Raw genomic sequence first — 17,898 nt, 5'->3', positions numbered from 1 at the left:
TGGTGGGTGGCAGAGCTACCTCTGGTTTGGTCCCCTGCCCAGGGGAGGATTATGCTTAAATAGCTGGAGATTAGCATGCCATCATTAGTCATGCTCGATACCGAATTGGGATTTAATTAGTGGCGATGCTCCTACTTGCAGGCTGAAGCAGTGTACTTACACTGAATTATAGTGGCAAATGGAATAGACAGATTCGCTTCAAGTTTAAGGAAGCACATGTCAGCTATAATTTTTTTTCCTCTTGCGCAAATGCGCATATTTTTGTTACAGAATTGGGCAGCTAAAGGAGTATTCGCATGTGATCTGAGAAGAGCTGTGATGCGGCTCCATGTTTCTTGGACGGGAGTGTCTATCCCTCGTCCAAGTAAAAATAATCCTTCCCTCACTCAATTTTTTTACCATACGATTCGAGATCGACGGCCGAGATCAAACCAGCCTCCTCCTTTATCTCCTCCACCGGTCACCCCAACTTATCCACTTGCCTCCACCTGATGCCGCCCGCTGCCTCCTCCCCACTGCCTCACCACCCTCCCACCGCCTCCCCTCCCTCCTCCCTCCTCCGCCCCCGCCGTCCGCCGCCACCCTCTCCGTCTCCGGCAGCTGGCGCCGTCGGTGACACCATCGCCACCCCTGCCACCGCCGCTGTCAGCTACGTCGCCCCTACCCTGCCACCGCCCAACCACCCTCCACCACCGCCCGGCTGGCGGCACCCCCACCGTCATGCCTCACCACCCCCACGACCGCCACCTTCGCCGGGCCAGCCTCCTGCCGTCGGCCCTCCCTCTAAGGCTACCGGTGAGTTCCCAACCCTGGCAACCCCGAAACCCTAACCTTGGAAACCCCAAAATCCTAACCTCCGAACCCGCTAATCTCGTCGGAGCTGCTCGCTGGAGCTCAAATCCCAGTGAGGAAAAAATCGAGTGAGGAAAGACCATATTTCACTTAAGTAAGATATAGCTTTTACCTTTTCAGACATGTTCATGTGCTGGCCCTCTTCGGGCCAGCCTGGTAAGCCTAATTTGGAAAAGCCAAACCGGAAGCCTTATCCCAAGCCTGATTTCAAGGTCTGACCTCTGCCCGAACAGTAGGAGCGAAGCCATCTTGAGCCAAGGTGGTGCGCAAGAATCAGACTAGGGGAAAAAATTAGTAGCAGGCATCTATTGTGACCGCATGAAGATTTAAAAACTTAAAATTGGTAATGTTGCTTCAAATGGTCCTGAACACCAAGACTATGCAAAATCTTAAATGAATTGCTCGTTTTCTTGCTCTAATTTTGCATAGTATGTTATTCTTCCACCGATCAACGACACAGGGGGATTCACAGTTCACATGTCATTGACACATCAATGCAAATAGAGGATTGCAAAAAAAAAAAGAATGAAAAACAAGGAATTGATCTCGTGCATAAAGGTGTGGAGACATTATCATAAAACATTAAGATATGATGCGTATAGATGCTCTTAGTTTGTCCTTACTTATTAGTGATAATTAGTTGTTGCTGTTGTTAGTGTTTAAAAGCAATGATGGATGATAATGTGTGGTGTGTTTAGCACAATAATGACAATTTCTGATCATAAGGGGAGGTAACTTTGTTTAAATGTTAAACGTCACGCAACCTGATGCATCCATTCAAGTGGGCAATCGAGGAAACAAAACAATCTCTCTCTGATCTGAACCAATTAAACAGATATATTCCAATCTGTCATCATCTAAGGCAAGACAAATGACATGCATACTTAGTAGTATTAGAAAACTAAAATCCAGATCATCTCTCTGGGCAAATTAAACACATACTCATAGTTGGATACATCTAATGCAGGTCCACCATGTTGTTAAAAATAAATGCAAAAAAATGTCTTATATGGGTATATTTGACTCATTTTTTATTCTTAAAAACATTCGAATATACTACTTGAAATGTTGAATTAGTTTATTTGAAATGTTGATGATATTTTAAAAAAATATTAAAACACGTATAAATATATAAAAGCACAATCCAATAACCATGATTAGTTATAGCGACATTGAAAAACGAAAAAGGAGCGAACTGAGCGTAACTTAATTGATAAGATTTCTTACGATGGAACATATCAACGCGGAGGTGCTTGCATTTTTTCTGAATTTATTTCAGGATTTAACATGAGTCGTTTTTATTGGGCAAGTGAGCTAAGAGAGCAATCACGAGTTGCGGAGCAGCTCCTGCGTTTCTATGTGCAGGCGTTGATTAAGTCAGACAAGCTGCCTACTGCCAGATCTATTTCCTAGCTGTGACAGATAGGAGGAAAATGTGTGTGATAGAGAGATCGTTCATTCTACCAGCTTCCGGATCGGCGCTTTTTCCCAAGCGCGAGTGATTAGTTTACGGGTGATATGTTGTTGAAACATCATCTCATCGGTGGGGTGGCCTAGAAGATGTTGCCTCAAGATTCGGGCACAGGACGCCGAGAAGCGGCACATGAAGAGAGAGACATGCATGGTTCTGGTTTCGTTCCCCGGGGCGTTATTGACGCATGCGCTGATGCACGCACGCACAGCCCTTTTGACCTGAACACGCAGCGCCACCGCCACCACACACACCATTACTATGCTATTGTTTACACCATTATTATGCTATTGTTTACGACGAACAGCCTATCGGAATTTAGGGCATGTCAAGTCCTAGACATTCTTAAGAAGCCCCTCGATCGGCCAAATTGGAGCAGGGAAAAAAAACAGCAGACAGCATGCTAATTTGCACCAGATTGCTCTAGAAAATTCTTTGTAATCAGTGTTGAAAATATATATGTGGACTCTATACAATCAAAGCTTCTCCAACCATTATTTTTCATGGAAAAAAAGAGAGAATGCATCTTCTAGTGGGGGAATAATTTTAAACATAAATTTAGTGTGTAGTCAAGAATAAGCTAGCTTAATTGACTAATTTAAATTCGCATGATACCCATTCTATTGGCCTCTAGGTAGAATAAAAGGCCTATACTTGACACCAACGATTTTTTATGGTCTTCGAGGGATAATTTTGACAACTATTTTATATTAGACTATTTTTATTGTATCTAATTAAATATATAAGATCATGAAAGTAATTTTCAGGACAAATCTTGCATATGACTTTTATATTTTTTTCAAACTAAGTATTTGAAAAATATAACGGTTAAAGTTTCAGAAGGTCAACTGAATCTTAATCAAAGTATCAAGTATCTATTACCCCCTCGCAAAAAAAAAATGTATCTACGACCTGAGGTAGTAGAAAAGCATGCTGATAAGAAAAATACAAGAGTTTTCTAGCAATGCAAGTGCAGGAAAGAAAAATTAAGGAAGAATTTGGAGAAATACCCACCAAAAAAGGAATTTGGAGGATGATTTCTTTCAATGACATTATATTAGACCTCATGCAAGAATTCCTCTACTAAAGGGCCATGAGGTTATGCAGAAAGGGAGGGCGCAAAACAAGCACAGCTCGCTCAGTGTTCTCTCATCACATACTTGTAAAAGCAAAATCGCGAAGCTTAAGTACCTTGGAGAGGCAACTTCATTACGATTGGGCACAAACTAAAGCATGGGGTACGTGTGATAATGCCCATCACGGGCATGGACGTTGTTTATTCTACCTCTATGGTACTGTCACTGAAAAGGTATAGTATGTACATAACCTGCAATCACGTCGTTTCATGATCATCGATCTCTTCGATGCATTATACAAATGGAATGCATCGATGAGTGGGCAAGAACTTAACTTTGTCCTAGAATAAGTTGGAGCCCAGACATCTCTGGTAGAATTATCAATCCGCATCATCAGTCTTGGCAACCAATGAGATCGATCGGCGCACTCGAGTGCATTTGATTATGCGGCTGTGACTGTGAGTGCTTAAGCCCTAATGATGAGCAATCAAGGTAACTTGCTGGACTAATGGGAACCTTTCGTTCCATTCCTTAACATATGAAACCAAAGGACTGTCTTAAATTACAACGCAGGTAGTCATCAGCCTTGAAATTTGGCGACGATTCGGTGGTCAGAATTGACCCAGCTGTTCAAGTCAAAAGTCGTGGAGAATGTGCGATTCTTTTTTTATATAATTAGGAATGTGCGATTTTAAAGCCGGATTAGGCCACTCATGCAAAGTTTCATATTTATGTTTCCAAAAGTGCCATATAAGTAAGAATGTATTTAGTTCATATATGAAATAGCTCACACAATACACAGTTTCATCTTTTATTATTTCCAAGGCTACATACAAGACACAAAAATTTTGGAAACAGTGTACACATGGTTTCATCCCCATGAAACCACTTTCTTCTCTCACCTATGTCATCAAAATTGCTTATGTAGCAGCTCATTTAGTATTCATGAAACTTTCATTGAGAATGGCCTTATGCAGTAGCACTTGTGCTGCAAGAGCAACTGACCTGTCAGTTTCAACATGTAGTGGTTGTTTGGACGAGGAGTCTAGAGATCAATTTAGGTAAAAACGTGTTTTATGATGAGGTTCCGGAGAATCAGTTTTGATTTTTTTTAGTTGGTTAAAATTGTGGTTATCAAAAATCACATTTGGTAAAAAGATGAGTATTATTTATTTTGATGTTCTGTTTTGAGAAAAACAACGCAGAGCCGTTTTCCATAAAACTCACTATTTCGCGTTTATAGGAAATCGGTTGTTGCTATCCTAGTTTTGTGCGCAGGTAAACAAACAAGGTTTTCGGCGGTTGGCAGAAAAGCTAATCTAATGGAAACTGGTTTTCATAAAACTAGCTATCCAAACAACCCCATAGACACGTGTCCACCCCATGCCGGGGCTCAGGAGACACCGCGGCTCCTATCCTTTTCTTCTCTGCGTACGGCTTTCACAGGATTTTCGGGTTTAATTCGATTCTAACTCGTGAACAAGAAATCTCCACGATGACAAGGACAAAATGAACAACCTTAGAATATTTTGGGTGCTTTTAACTTAAAAGGACACGTTTAACAAGTTTGCTTGCCTGAATCTGCACTTTCAAAGTTTGTCACTTGGATGCATCATGCATCACTTTATTTCATATTTTGGTAATAAATTTGATGGGCTTAATAACTAATCCCTTTTCTCTAAAATAAGTGCATAATTGAAAATGTATTTATTATGTTAAGACGTGGCATGACAATTAAAACGTTACGTTATGTTATGTGGATCTTGTTTATTTCATTGTATCTACTTGTCTCATCCATGCTAAAAAAAAATCAAGAAGTTGCATTCCTCTTTTCTGACGATCAATTACAGCATCTACCAAACACTTCTGATGCTGCTTGGTTGCTAGCCATAGTTCGCCACACCACCACCAACGTCTGGTTCTTGTGAGGATTCCAGGCACCAATTTATTTTCTCACTGCAGTTATGGCGTCGAATTCCGACGTCACCGTAGGTGCGATGCGCGACCAAAGGCGGGCATCCACACACTCTAAATGAAAACATATCCATACCAAGTGCTATTTTCCATGAATTTGAGCAATACATATATGTTTTGGTATATACTCCCTCCGTCTTATAATATAAGGCATCCAAGCATTCAAAATTTATCAAAAATAAGGAATTGTAGGTACATTTGAATTATTACCATTTAATTCTTTCTAGAATTAACAGGATAAGCTAATGGGTGAATTATTACTAAAAATAAGTTTATTATTATCCGTAACTATCATTAACTTAAGGGGATATGCGTCTTTTGCTACTCCTGCTAATATGTACTGAAATCTCATGCCTTATATTTCAGGAACCTTGTCTGGTTAATCAATATAATTTTTTGGCTATTGACAGGTAAAGTTAAAAACTTATTTAATTTGGGATAAACTTCGTGCAATTGTATTTAAGATAGCGAGATATAATAGTAGCAGTTTGCAAGATGAGAGATCCATCCGTATCTTCAGCTCCCACGAATAGCGCGGTACGGAGAGTAATAAAATTGCGTTGGCCGAAGAAAAGGACAGAGTGAGAGAGTTGTACTTCAAAAAATTCTTTCCCAAAACTATGTATTGAGGGTTCTTCTAAAAAAAAATTCCCCCAAAAACATATCATTCCACAGCAGATCGCTAATAAATAGCTCCCAATATTTTAAAACAGGCCACGTCATCGTATTAGGCCCATTGGAAGGGACACGTGAGCCTGCGGGAATCAGGATTGGGGGAGGAATGCCAACGCTAAAATATACGCGGTGGTAGGCTGTTTTTTAGCGTTGCTAAAAAATTGGGGAAAATTTGGGTGAACTGTTGGAGTTCGTTTTTTCTTCTTTTTTCCTTAAAATAAATATTGAGGGTAAGATTAGCAGTCTCTTGGAGTTGCTCTGAGAGTGAGTTACGATGCGGAATGGTCAGCTCAGCTCGCGACGTATCCGACCGTTTTACCGGCGTGGCCACCGCCCGGCGCGCGGAGCGCTCCACGCGTCCATCCGGAGCCAGGCGTCCTTGCTTCTCCCCGCCGCCGTCCTCGTCCAGCCAGCCGTGCACTGGAGGTGGAGATCTCCGCTCGCCGTCGCCGTCCGGGACCCCGATTGGTTCCTCTTTTTCAGTTGGTATACTTGGTAAGAAACTCAGGATATCCCCTGCTTGCGTGGATGCATCTCTCGTCTCCTGCTGTGGAATCATTTTCCCTGCCGCCGCCACTCAAATCCGAAAATAAATATTCTTTATTTTCTTGCACGGGCTCTCCAATCCTCCAGCTCGTCGCGGATTCGTTTCCCGCGCGGCGGAGTACTGTATGCATCTGATTTTTCCAGGATTTTTTTTTCGCGAAGATCAGGTGCTCCCCTGCTCTCCATTTCAAAAAAAAAGGTGCTCCCTTGCTCTGCATCCAAGAGAAGCGTTTGTTGCAGAGGCTGCTGGATGTGGAATGAAGCGATGGCACCTGATGGAGGATCCTCTACCTTCCGGGGGTTGTACGGCAACATCCACACCCCGGCAGTGGTCACTGGCGCCGCGTTTGCGGTTGTCGCTCTCCTCATCTCGCTCTGGCTCATCCTGCAGCACCTCAGATCGTACAACAATCCAGCCGTAAGTGCTAGGGCTTTACTTCACATCCCAAGAAAGTTGTGACCCCCTCTAGCCTGTCAGTTGTTAGGTGAAATGGCTCAAACGTAACTGACGTTTATGGCTTGCTTGTTGCCCCCGTGGAACAATTACATTTTGCGCTTGCTGAAATTCTGCAGGAGCAGAAGTGGATCATAGCTGTGCTGTTTATGGTGCCTGTATATGCCTCTGAATCTGTAAGTGCAAGCTCCACTTGTTCATATGCCTATTTCAGGCAGAGAAATGCTACTAGTAGTACTAGGTTTGCATGCAACTGCAAACTATTTTGACAAAATGTTAAGTGTACTTCACTGCTTCTCGAACAAAATGTTATGGACTTTTTTTTGCTGTCTTGCTTCTGTTGGTTGACGTATATCCCATTCATCAAGATTAGTCATTCCACATTTATCAGGATGCTTTCATTTTGGATATCCTCTTTTCCTTATACTTCAAGGTACTGACACTGTGACACGAATTGGTATCCCATTCCAGTTTTCGATTCTTTTCAGATAATTTCACTGTGGAATTCGAAGTTCTCTCTGGCTTGTGATATATTGCGGAATTGTTACGAAGCCTTTGCTCTGTATGCCTTTGGACGATACTTGGTCGCTTGCCTTGGTAATACTACCTTGCTTCACATAATCTGCAACAATATCTTGTAATCTTCATTGCTTTTTAGAGGAATCATTGTAATCTCGTGATGATCAGCTACATACTTATGCTGCCAACTCTGTCAGTTCTCTGAATTAGTTATACTAATTTGCTGTTACATTACGCTTCAGGTGGGGAACGGCAAGTGTTCCGGTTACTTGAGAACAGAAAAAGGGAAGAGCTAAGTGAACGGTTGCTCGAGAGTCAAGACAAGACACAAGCTCATAACCAAAGTAGAGTGTGGAATTTCTTTTGTGACCCTAATGCTCTGGGAGAAAGCTTGTACACAATTATTAAATTCGGTCTTGTGCAATATGTGAGCTCTTTTATAGTTATGTTCCTCACCCAATACCGATAAATAACGACATCCCTTAGCCTTCTTTAGCAAAATTGCAGATGATTCTGAAGACACTGTGTGCTTTCTTGGCATTGATCTTGGAGCTTTTTGGAGCCTATGGAGATGGTGAATTCAAGTGGAACTATGGGTAACTCTGCTATTTTCTTTTTTATGTTCAGCAAAACATCTAATTTTAGGAAACTAGTGATGGGGTCAGGTAATCCACATAGAACCTTTTTAATGTATCAATTTCAAGTATCAGGAACAAGATTTGACATGGACAAAACCTCCTCTTAACTTTCCTCTAAAATAAATAGAGTAGACTTCTCTTAAATATTTTTTTATTATGTGCAAATATAATATGCTTATTAGCAACTAGTATGTTGTTTACTAACAATGTGATATGCTTTCATATGCAGATATCCTTACATTGCTGTTGTCATAAATTTCAGCCAGACATGGGCGTTGTACTGTCTTGTCAAATTTTACAATGCAACGCATGAAAAGTTACAGGCAATAAGGCCACTAGCTAAGTTCATAAGCTTTAAGGCCATTGTATTTGCCACTTGGTGGCAAGGATTCGGCATTGCAATCATATGCCAAACTGGGCTCCTTCCCAAAGAGGGCAAAGTGCAGAATGCAATACAGGACTTCCTCATTTGCATTGAGGTAATCTTGTCACCTCTTTGTGAACTACCTTTTCCTCTGCTACTTCGGTGAAACTCTATTGTTATTCTCCTAGATGGCTATCGCAGCTATAGCGCATGCCTATGTCTTCACCGTGGAGCCGTACCAGCACATCCCTGTACTTGATCATGGGAAAGTCGCATGTGAGGAAAGTAAAATGGAGGTGAAGGTAGATGTCAACGATGGCAGGAGCAGTACACCAACTATCATTAAACAGGAGGATACCCATGTCGAAGCTCCGGGTACAAGCATCAAAGAGAGCATGCAGGATGTCGTTCTTGTTGGTGGCCACCATGTAAGTGATGACATCTAAACTTTTTTTTATATGTTGGCACCTGAATTCATCATGTGTAGCAGATGACCATCAGCTTGCTGTGTAGGTTGTCAAGGATGTTGCCCTTACTATCTCCCAGGCAATTGGACCTGTGGAGAAAGGTGTCGAGAAAGGTGTTGGGAAGATCCAGGAGAAGTTCCACCACATCTCCCTGAAGCCAGGGGACAAAAAAGGACCTGAAGTTGATGTTGAGGAGCACGTCACTGAGAACGTAGTGGACGGCAAACCTGTCAGGGTTGACGCAGAGGTTGAAGTCGAACAAAAGGTGCAAGATGACAGTGAGGATGGCAAAACTGCTGTGATTGAAACCGAGATGGAAATCCAAAGAACGGGCAAGGATAATGAAGTGTAGCCATCCTTGTTATGTACGGATTACTGCTCACTCGAAAACATCAGAAGTATAGCATAAAGCTTGGTAGGAACTGGAAAGAACATGTACTCTTCCCCATCTGTTCTGGGATTTAATCGTCGTGTGTCTTTTAATACAGTGATTAGAGTTACATCCAACTTGTGGGTTCATTGCTGAAAGATGTACATACGGATAACAAAAGCCTTTCTTGATCAAGCATTCAAGTTAGATAAACACATGATGCCCATCCTATACAGCAATAATACTTTTTACATTAACATACAACACGATCACAGAGCCTTGCAGCTGTGCCCTCAGTTTGCCCCACCGCAGCACAGCTCCGAGCAGCACTCGAAGCATCCAAGGCACGCGATGGCAGCACAGGCCTGCGCCATGACAATGGCGCACTGATCGTTCATCTTGCTGCACGCCTTGATGAAGCACATGCAGCAGAAGCAGTCGGCCATGCGGCTGCAGCAGCCGACGGCCTTATCGAATATCTCAAACCTCTCGTGTACTTCGATGTCTCCGAATCCTGCCGTCAGGTTCTCCCTTGTTGCCACAACATCACCGAATCCGAGTGTCAGGCCACGAAGCGGCATCGCTGACCGCTCATCTGGGCTGCTTTGTTTTGTTGGTTTGTTCTTGGCCTGATAAAATACAGAAATATTAGTCACAGATTCTGGGGCCTGTTTAGTTTAATACAAATTTTGGTTAGCTCAATTGCACATATAGTGAGACATCAGATTGGTTCAAGAAGCAGTGTGCTTCCCAGTCTCAGCATTGAAAGTTTTGATTTACATGAGGTGGATTTGATAAATCCTACAATTCTCAGTTCTTGGGAAAATGTTACCTTCATATAACACAATTGAAGTCCATATTTTCAAATGGGTCAATGAAAATGTTGAAAAAAAAATTGAATGTCCTAAGCTAGGCTATGCTCCTCTCATTTTGTAGTTTGCATTCTTAATTAACTTGGATTGACAATAGCAAAAAAACGTAATCCTTGTACAAAGCATTCTACCTGTTGTGCTGGATCTATTTTGTCCAAGTTGGTTTGAAGTAGGACCATTCGTGTGTACTCAGAAGGAAGACTATTTTGTATGCTTAATTTCACAACCTGTAAATTGAAACAAAAATATATGGTAAAGAAAGACATTATTAAGTGCAAAGAAGAATAAAGAAACAAGGATATATCAAATATTTGTTACAATATCTACAAAAGGTGGCTTATTTCATCCAGCAGCTTGCAACAGGCTGCAGCAACTCTACATGTTGGCAGAAAGTAACAGTGGTGCATGGAACAGTTCCAGTTATAATGCAGTGGTGACCTTATTTCGCTCTTGAGAAGAATGAAAAGAAAAAATCAAAACAGATAAGGAAACAGCTGATCAATACAGTAGTCGCAAGCTTGCAACACCATGAAAGTGATTGCAAGGAACCATATGACTATCTCAAAGGGGATTAGCAGTTCAGAACTATCTCAAAGGCAATGGAAGAAAAGCATTGTATGAAACTACAAGTATAATTTGAGATACTCTTTATCTTTCTTCCTCAGTGTTATATGCAATATTCATGTTTCATAGGTAAATGTGAAGCTTGTCAATACATCACTTCATTAGATAAATTTGTTAATGACTCATAATTTAACACATGGAAATGTTTATCCAATGATTTCGGTTATTCTCTCACAGTTGTAATAATTTATTTTTTTATGGAAGTTAAACACTGCCCTAAACAATCACATCAGTCGTATTAAAAACCTAGTACCCTACTTGCAGAGGTTCATTTAAGGACCTTGAGCTATAGCTGATGTAATTCTAGCATTAGTCTGCAATGGATTCTATTACCTTTCTCTCGAGCTCCTTGTTCTCCAAAAGCCATGCTTTTGCTGTGAGTAGATCCATCTGTTGTTTTGCCAACACCTGAGATTTGAACAGGCAATCCAACAACAACAAAGCTTTTCAGTGCCAAGCAAGCTAGGGTAGAAGATTTTTTAATGCAAGTAGACTGCTTGTTTATTCGAGGGGTAATTTCTTATATGCCACGGGAAAATTTAGTTCAAGGGACAATGAATATGCATAGAACTTTGGTTATATGTCTAAGTGTACCAGAAAAGCTGGAAAGGCAATGGTTCAAACAAATCAAGTCAAATTAAAAAAATACATTTATTGATTTAATGTTTCATTCAGTTACCTTGGTTAATGTCAATATTGTACTAATCCTCAATTGGACACCTCGAATGATGCATAAAATAGATGAGTAAGCCGCTTGCAATACATATGCTTACACAGTGACACTAGCTTTCTTGGGGTCAAGAAGCCGTATCAAATTGATGCAATTAAGTTCAGCCTTAATGTACAGGAAAAAACATTCTTAGTTTTGTACAAAGGTATCTGTATCAGTAATGAAAACAATTGACAATCAAAGTTTCTCCACTCTCTCTATTTGTGTATCTATTTCATTGATTGATGTGCATCAATAGTGTTGGGAATCACTCCATATCCTAAGTGTCTATCAGACACACTCTAGTTTTCCTCTATAGTGGACTCACAGACAAGCACAAGTAGTTTTTGGTGATGCTGGCCACACTGCCTTCATCATTTTCTCACATATATATAGCTGGTACAGGGCTGGAACCTGCCCATGATATCCTCCTAATTAATGCAGTCAATGCCCACATGATCTGCGTACTATTCTCTTTTAACTAGAAGCTGAAATCTAGCTAGCACTAATAGCAATGAACCTAGAAACTAGGTGAACCTGGACACAAACAGGATTATTTGCAACAAATAGCTCAGAGTAATTGTAAAAACAATCAACTGAGTGAAAATAACTAAATGAAGAGAATGGGATATCTTACTTTGTCAAGAGGTATATCCTTTACATGTTGGACTTTCAATTCAATTGATATTTCACTCATATCAGCCAAGTGACCCTTGGCGATAAGGGTCTCCGGAAGCTTGCCATGGTACCTTCCAGAAACACACAGTGGATATTTTGCAGAAATGTCTGGAATATATTCAGAATCCACCTGATTGGAAAAGAAAAGCTTGAATGTAAGAAACATATTTTTTGCAGATAGGGAAACTAATGTCTAAGATATGGGGACAGTTCACTCAACATCAATCAACTGCTTACTGCAATGAAAATGACCTAAAAATACATGCATGTGAAAGGGACTCCTTCCTTCTCAAAATAGCTGCACAATCTACGGGATTCATAGTTTAAATAGTTGATTCGCCTTTTTGCTATCCTCTTTCCTGCCAAATATATCAATTGGTATGGACAGCTCATTCCTAGTTGATCTGTGTGCATGATGTAGTTGAACAGATAATTTTAAAGGAGGCAGTGTCGTATTGCATTGGTCGATGTAATCTTACATCAGGACAGCAGCAAAAAAGTGAAGGACATTATTGCTCTTTCACGGGCACCAACAGAACCGTGAAAGTACACTAAAGTAACTCACCTCAAAATCTTGAATATGCTTGATGGCATCAATGGAAATATTTGATACTACTGTGCTTGAGGCTTTCTGGAACCATTGAACCAATCGACCCTCAATTGATCCTGAGGTGAAAAAAATCGAGAAAGTTCAGTTTTATGAATTTGACAACTTCCTCAAGTCCCTGTTATCTGTATAATGTATTTCAGTCAACATATTTTGCTGAACAAGATTCGTTAATGCCTTTTATTTTGATCCTAGATTTGCTGGATTTAATAGAAACATAAAAATATATCAGAAGGCACAATATGCCAAAAAATCATGGTACTAGTTTTGGCAAATAATTAAATAAAAACATTTCATCAGTAGCAAATCCAAACTTTTGATAATGCAACAACAACAAAGCCTTTTAGTCCTAGCCAATTGGGTTAGGCAAACTTTTGACCATGCGAGAGTAACAAATTTTTTTGATCAATTAATGAAGTTTTTTCTTGAGTTTTGCTCTGGAAGTAACCGAGCTGGTATTTAAAGTTATGCTCATATTGTCTTCCACTGATATCAGATCATCTAGGCAAACTACAGAATGGAATGTCAAAGAAGAAAGAGAACCTAAAAGTTTGCACGCAAAATTAAAGAATAACAAAAATTTTAAATTTTTCATCTATAGAAACTGTGTACTTGTGTAGAACAAGGGGGAGCATTTCGCTTCCAAGGTAAAAGGGAGAAACATGTACATACCTGTATCAAATGCAGCGGCATAGTGACCCTTACCGATTGATGCCAACATCCTCAAGAAATAGTGGTTGCAATATGAACCTTTTGTTTCCAGTGAAATAGAAACAATTAGAAAATATATCTGACAAGTAAATCAGCAATAATATAATGAAATTAAATTTTATGACCAATACATAGAGAACAGGAAACAATATCATTACACTTTAGTTCCTTCACAAGATTTAAGGACTACAGTTAACAAACTTGAGTGATACAAAAACAATCAACTAAAAAGAAAATATTTCCATAGAATGATGTTGGACTGCAGAATAGTAACTCATACATGACTCTAGAAAACCAACAGAAGTTTGCCTACAACGCTAGCCTGACCAGTTGACTGATACATAACCAGATATAGTATGAGAAATTACCTAGTCCAAAAGTAGAAATGCGAGGAGACTTAGATCCTCTATTCATGAGCTGAGTTTTCACAGTATGGCAGATATTCCGTTCATCATCGACTGACCCATCAGTAACAAGATATATTTGTGGAAGAGCATCATGAGAATTCGACAGCAAGGTCATTGCCTTGTACCCAAAGAAGAGGGAAAATATGAGCTACAATATGGTGACATTAATCATATGACAAATGATAACTTGTTATAATCTCCATACCTCACTCAAAGGATGCATAATGTCAGTGCCACCCTGAGCAACAAAGTTTAAGTTCATCCATTCTATAGCACTTTCTATTGTTTTATCATTTACTTGCTCCAAACATGATGAGAATGAGTGAAGCTCATCATTAAATGCTATTATGTTGAAAAAGTCTCCTTGAATAAGATCAGAGAGAGCAGTGGACATGGCATTCTTGACACTCTCAAGTGGCTTTCCTTGCATGCTTCCACTTGTATCAACGAGATAAACAACAGCCTTTCTGAAGACCTATCAGATTACTCAAATGAGATGAATCACACTAAAAGGGATACTTTTAAACATAGAAAGGGGTCACAAAATAAATCTTATTTCATATTGAATAAATATTGTTCACACCACTAGATAGAGTCACGCTGGCCAAGCAACAAAATATTTCAAGGTAAGGTTAAATATATTGACATGTCTGAGAAACAACATAAATCAACAACACCAGAAATTTTAGAGCTATCTGTGATTGAAAACAAGGTAATTTTGCATTCAGCTTGCTACAGCCTTGTACCTACTGACTTTACCTCGAAGAAAATCCCTATTTAACCATCAGATGGTATCCACTAACAAATATTTACAAATGATGCTAAGACAACAAGAAAATAACAAAGGAAGAGCAACTACCTTTCTGTTCTCATTGTTTCCAGGTAAAAGGAAAAGGCAGAACATGTCTCTGTCATCATAGTCACGCAATGTTGAGGGCTGCACAAGAACTCCACCAGACAAATCGCCAGAGTAAACCTATGTTGATGACAAAAAGATAAGTTGGGTAGAACTAAAAGAGTTCAATCTCATCTCCACTGCAAGTATGAAGCAAAATTGGTACAATGAATTCCTCAAAGCATCCATTTCAATAATACGTGGATCATTTTCTTTTCTCGAACTGACAGGAGAGCTGCCAGTCATCATATTAAAGGAAAAAGGTGTCAATACATTGACTTGTCAGACAAGCCAGCAAAGAGCGAATAAAGACACAAAACCCAAGCACAGTACATGAACAAATACAACACAGGAAACCTGTAGACCTAAAGGCCTGATCGTTGATCATTAAACAGAACGAGGATGAAACTTTCTCACTGTATCAAATAACCCTGCAAGTTATCATAAAATAACTGCCAATAATTAAATACAGCTGCTCAACTCTAGTGTACTGACAGAAATCATAGCATAGCTTTGGTCACAGTATCGAAGTAAAATTACGTGAAGTGTGCTTGTCATTCACACAGTTGTTTTATTAGGCTCATCATACATGGGAAGTTGGTTCGAAAAGTCAAACTAGAAGTACTTCCAACTTCACATCTGGATAAACAAAACCCATCATGCTTTTGAAATTTGAATGATCTCAGATACAGGACTGACAAAGAGCACAGGCATAAAAAGAAACATCAAACAGGTACAGATAATCCAGAAAAGGTACGGGGTACTTACAGTATATGTGAAGGTAAAATCTTTGGTTGACCAATTCTCAACAGCAGCTTCATGCAGGAAAGACAATTTGTCACCGTGCCGGCCTTTTTCCTGAAATCAAAATAAGAGGTCGTGCTTTAATTATATGTTGCAGAGGTTTTCCTAGTAGCACAAACAAAAGCAGTAAATACTTGATTACCTTCAAGGGGTGGCTTGTCCCCTGCAATATAACCTCTTTACTCACACCACAATTAATAGTCAGCTGTATTTTCTCCTTTTTCATGAAAACCTTTGGCAAAGGATTCACAAACTGCGGAAAACAAAAAGGAACTTCAACAGAAAACTGCCCATTGCTATATAGCAATTTCTGTGACCACCTGATTGTGGCAAAAATATCTTCTCCACCCCCAACCTTGACAAATAAAAGAAACAAATCACCAAAGGCCAATGTGGCTGATAGAAGCTTGAAACTTAACAAGGTAGCAGTTGGCACTGATTGAAGATGACTGTAGAAAATACCTCTGGTATTGTCAAGGAAAACCATTCCTGTTTCAAAAGACCCCCATTCTCGGGCAAGGAAATCTTCACAGCACTGTTATCCTCCGTATCAATGACATGAGTATTGTACGATCTTTTCCCAACAGTAACCTCAGCGCCTAGAATTGAACCCTATTAGTGAAATTATTCTTAGATTGCAGCCAGCAGAAAATCACATTTGAGAACTACTGCCAATAAAAACAAAGTAGCAAAGACATTTTTATTAATTAAATGTTTACAGTCATGGCATGTACATTTCTCGATATTGAAGAATCTGTACTGTATGCACACTAATGGCTACATAAATGAGATTGGCTTTCACTTATTGTTGGTAAATTCAACTCAGAAAGAAAACAGGTTGTTAAATTCAGAAAATTTGAAAGATGAAAAAGGAACAGAACACTAAAAATGGAAGAAAAAGGAGGCATGAACATAGCATGTTTTAGTAAATTTCCTGAAAAAAGTTGAGCTTCTATTCCAAATTAATAGTCCACCGTGTAATTTCAAAGTCTCTAAATCACAGTTGAAGATGCATGTTTCGTTTGGGCCGAATAATGGATTCCAGCAAAGCAATTCTCCAAACCTTGTGCTACAATAAGCGGCACCAAAGAATGCAAGCTGACTTCCTCAAGTGAAGGCATCTATTGGACAAGTGTACAGCGACAGCTAATCTTTTGCAAGTCCAATCCAATGTGTCTTTCTTGTTTCTTATCTTCTAGAATGGAAAGCAACTAAGCAAGGAATGTGTCTTGCTTTGTTGCGAAACTATGCTGGAATCCACTGGCAGCAGAAAAGGCCGAGCGATTGGCCCCTCGTCGTACAGCATGCCCAAGTGGCAGCACCAAGGCTCCAACCAAATGCAGCTCAGGAGCAATGACATAATGGCACAGAAGTAGGTCCTGATTTTTTGGAGCACAGTCCAAAGCGCACGATAGTGCACAGCTAATGAAGGGCCCCATCCACCTAACAGGAATCAAACTCAATGCTAATAATCATCCCAACGCCTAACCATAGCCAAATCTAGCACAGCAGCAAGAGCAATTGAGAAAACCGGATCGATCGAAAACGAAAACAGCAAGCGGAGGGAGGGATAGGCAGACGGCGGATGATGGACCTGGTGTCCCATGGGCACGACGATGCGGCAGTGGCACGCCCGGCTCCGCGTGACGCAGTGCACCCACCACCGCGCGCGGAGGGCGACCTCGGCGGTGGCGCACCCCGCGGCGGCGCAGTCGACGCGGAGTTCGACCTCCCGCATCTGCAGCGGGATGAGCGCGGGCGGGTCGAGGCGGCCGTAGACGTGGGGCTGGTAGCTGGGCACGTCGGGGCTGTCGACGGCGCCCGGGTCGACGACGACGGCGTAAGCCATGGGGGACGCGGGGAGGAGGCGGCGCAGCCACGCGGCTTGCGCGGCCCCGGGGTCGTCGTCCCGGTCCATCCCGTGCGGCGGGCGCGGCGGGGGCAGCCCGCCCCCGCCCGGCATGATGAGGCGCTTGGTGAGCTTGAGGCCGTCGTCGACCGCCCGCGCGAAGGCCTCCTCCATGGCTGGAGCTGGGAGACGGGGGAGGGGAGTGGCAGGGGATCCGTGGAGGAGAGAGGAGAGAGGAGGTGGGAATGGCAGGGGAGGTTGGGGATCAGCGGGAGGCGGAGCGGGCGGAAACGCAAGTTGGTTTTAGGCGTGGTTTAAGGGAGGGAGGTAAACTAA

The 17,898-nt window shown here is 41.2% G+C and overlaps 2 protein-coding genes across 4 annotated transcripts; one reads left to right on the top strand and one right to left on the bottom strand.

Moving 5' to 3' along the window:
- Window positions 1-6,323: 6,323 nt before the first annotated feature.
- On the top strand, window positions 6,324-9,543 carry LOC101774316 (protein LAZ1 homolog 2). Of its 3 annotated transcripts, none has more exons than XM_004984005.3 (9): window positions 6,324-6,543; window positions 6,762-7,012; window positions 7,168-7,224; window positions 7,537-7,645; window positions 7,810-7,994; window positions 8,075-8,163; window positions 8,435-8,684; window positions 8,758-8,997; window positions 9,083-9,543. In XM_004984005.3, exons 1-9 carry the CDS (start codon window positions 6,330-6,332, stop codon window positions 9,386-9,388), a joined length of 1,701 nt encoding a protein of 566 aa, XP_004984062.2. In that variant the 5' UTR covers window positions 6,324-6,329; the 3' UTR covers window positions 9,389-9,543. The 3 variants fall into 3 exon arrangements, with proteins under 3 accessions (XP_004984062.2, XP_012698250.1, XP_022685598.1); XM_012842796.2 differs by having other exon boundaries at window positions 6,403-6,543; window positions 6,757-7,012; XM_022829863.1 differs by having other exon boundaries at window positions 6,403-6,761; window positions 6,835-7,012.
- On the bottom strand, window positions 9,449-17,898 carry LOC101774989. Its single transcript, XM_004984007.4, has 13 exons — window positions 17,308-17,898; window positions 16,176-16,325; window positions 15,856-16,068; window positions 15,678-15,767; window positions 14,874-14,990; window positions 14,220-14,489; window positions 13,976-14,132; window positions 13,569-13,646; window positions 12,855-12,955; window positions 12,249-12,419; window positions 11,236-11,310; window positions 10,410-10,505; window positions 9,449-10,035 (listed from the first exon to the last, which is right to left on the bottom strand). The coding sequence occupies exons 1-13, from the start codon at window positions 17,734-17,736 to the stop codon at window positions 9,700-9,702; spliced, it is 2,283 nt and encodes a 760-aa protein (XP_004984064.1). The 5' UTR covers window positions 17,737-17,898; the 3' UTR covers window positions 9,449-9,699.

The sequence above is a fragment of the Setaria italica genome, chromosome IX (assembly GCF_000263155.2).
Source record: "Setaria italica strain Yugu1 chromosome IX, Setaria_italica_v2.0, whole genome shotgun sequence".
Taxonomy (NCBI): domain Eukaryota; kingdom Viridiplantae; phylum Streptophyta; class Magnoliopsida; order Poales; family Poaceae; genus Setaria; species Setaria italica.
The sequence above is the reverse complement of the archived record's forward strand: the minus strand, read 5'-3'. Positions and strand labels throughout refer to the sequence as shown.

Bases quoted from the DNA above. Each gene is read 5' to 3' on its own strand.
- LOC101774316 (XM_004984005.3), top strand. From the start codon at position 6,330: ATGGTCAGCTCAGCTCGCGACGTATCCGACCGTTTTACCGGCGTGGCC. The intron at 7,646-7,809 runs GTAATACTACCT...ATTACGCTTCAG, and splicing joins ATACTTGGTCGCTTGCCTTG to GTGGGGAACGGCAAGTGTTC. The intron at 8,998-9,082 runs GTAAGTGATGAC...CTTGCTGTGTAG, and splicing joins TTCTTGTTGGTGGCCACCAT to GTTGTCAAGGATGTTGCCCT.
- LOC101774989 (XM_004984007.4), bottom strand. From the start codon at position 17,736: ATGGAGGAGGCCTTCGCGCGGGCGGTCGACGACGGCCTCAAGCTCACC. The intron at 16,326-17,307 runs GTCCATCATCCG...TTTCACTAATAG, and splicing joins TCGTGCCCATGGGACACCAG to GGTTCAATTCTAGGCGCTGA. The intron at 11,311-12,248 runs GTAAGATATCCC...TTCAAATCTCAG, and splicing joins AGGATATACCTCTTGACAAA to GTGTTGGCAAAACAACAGAT.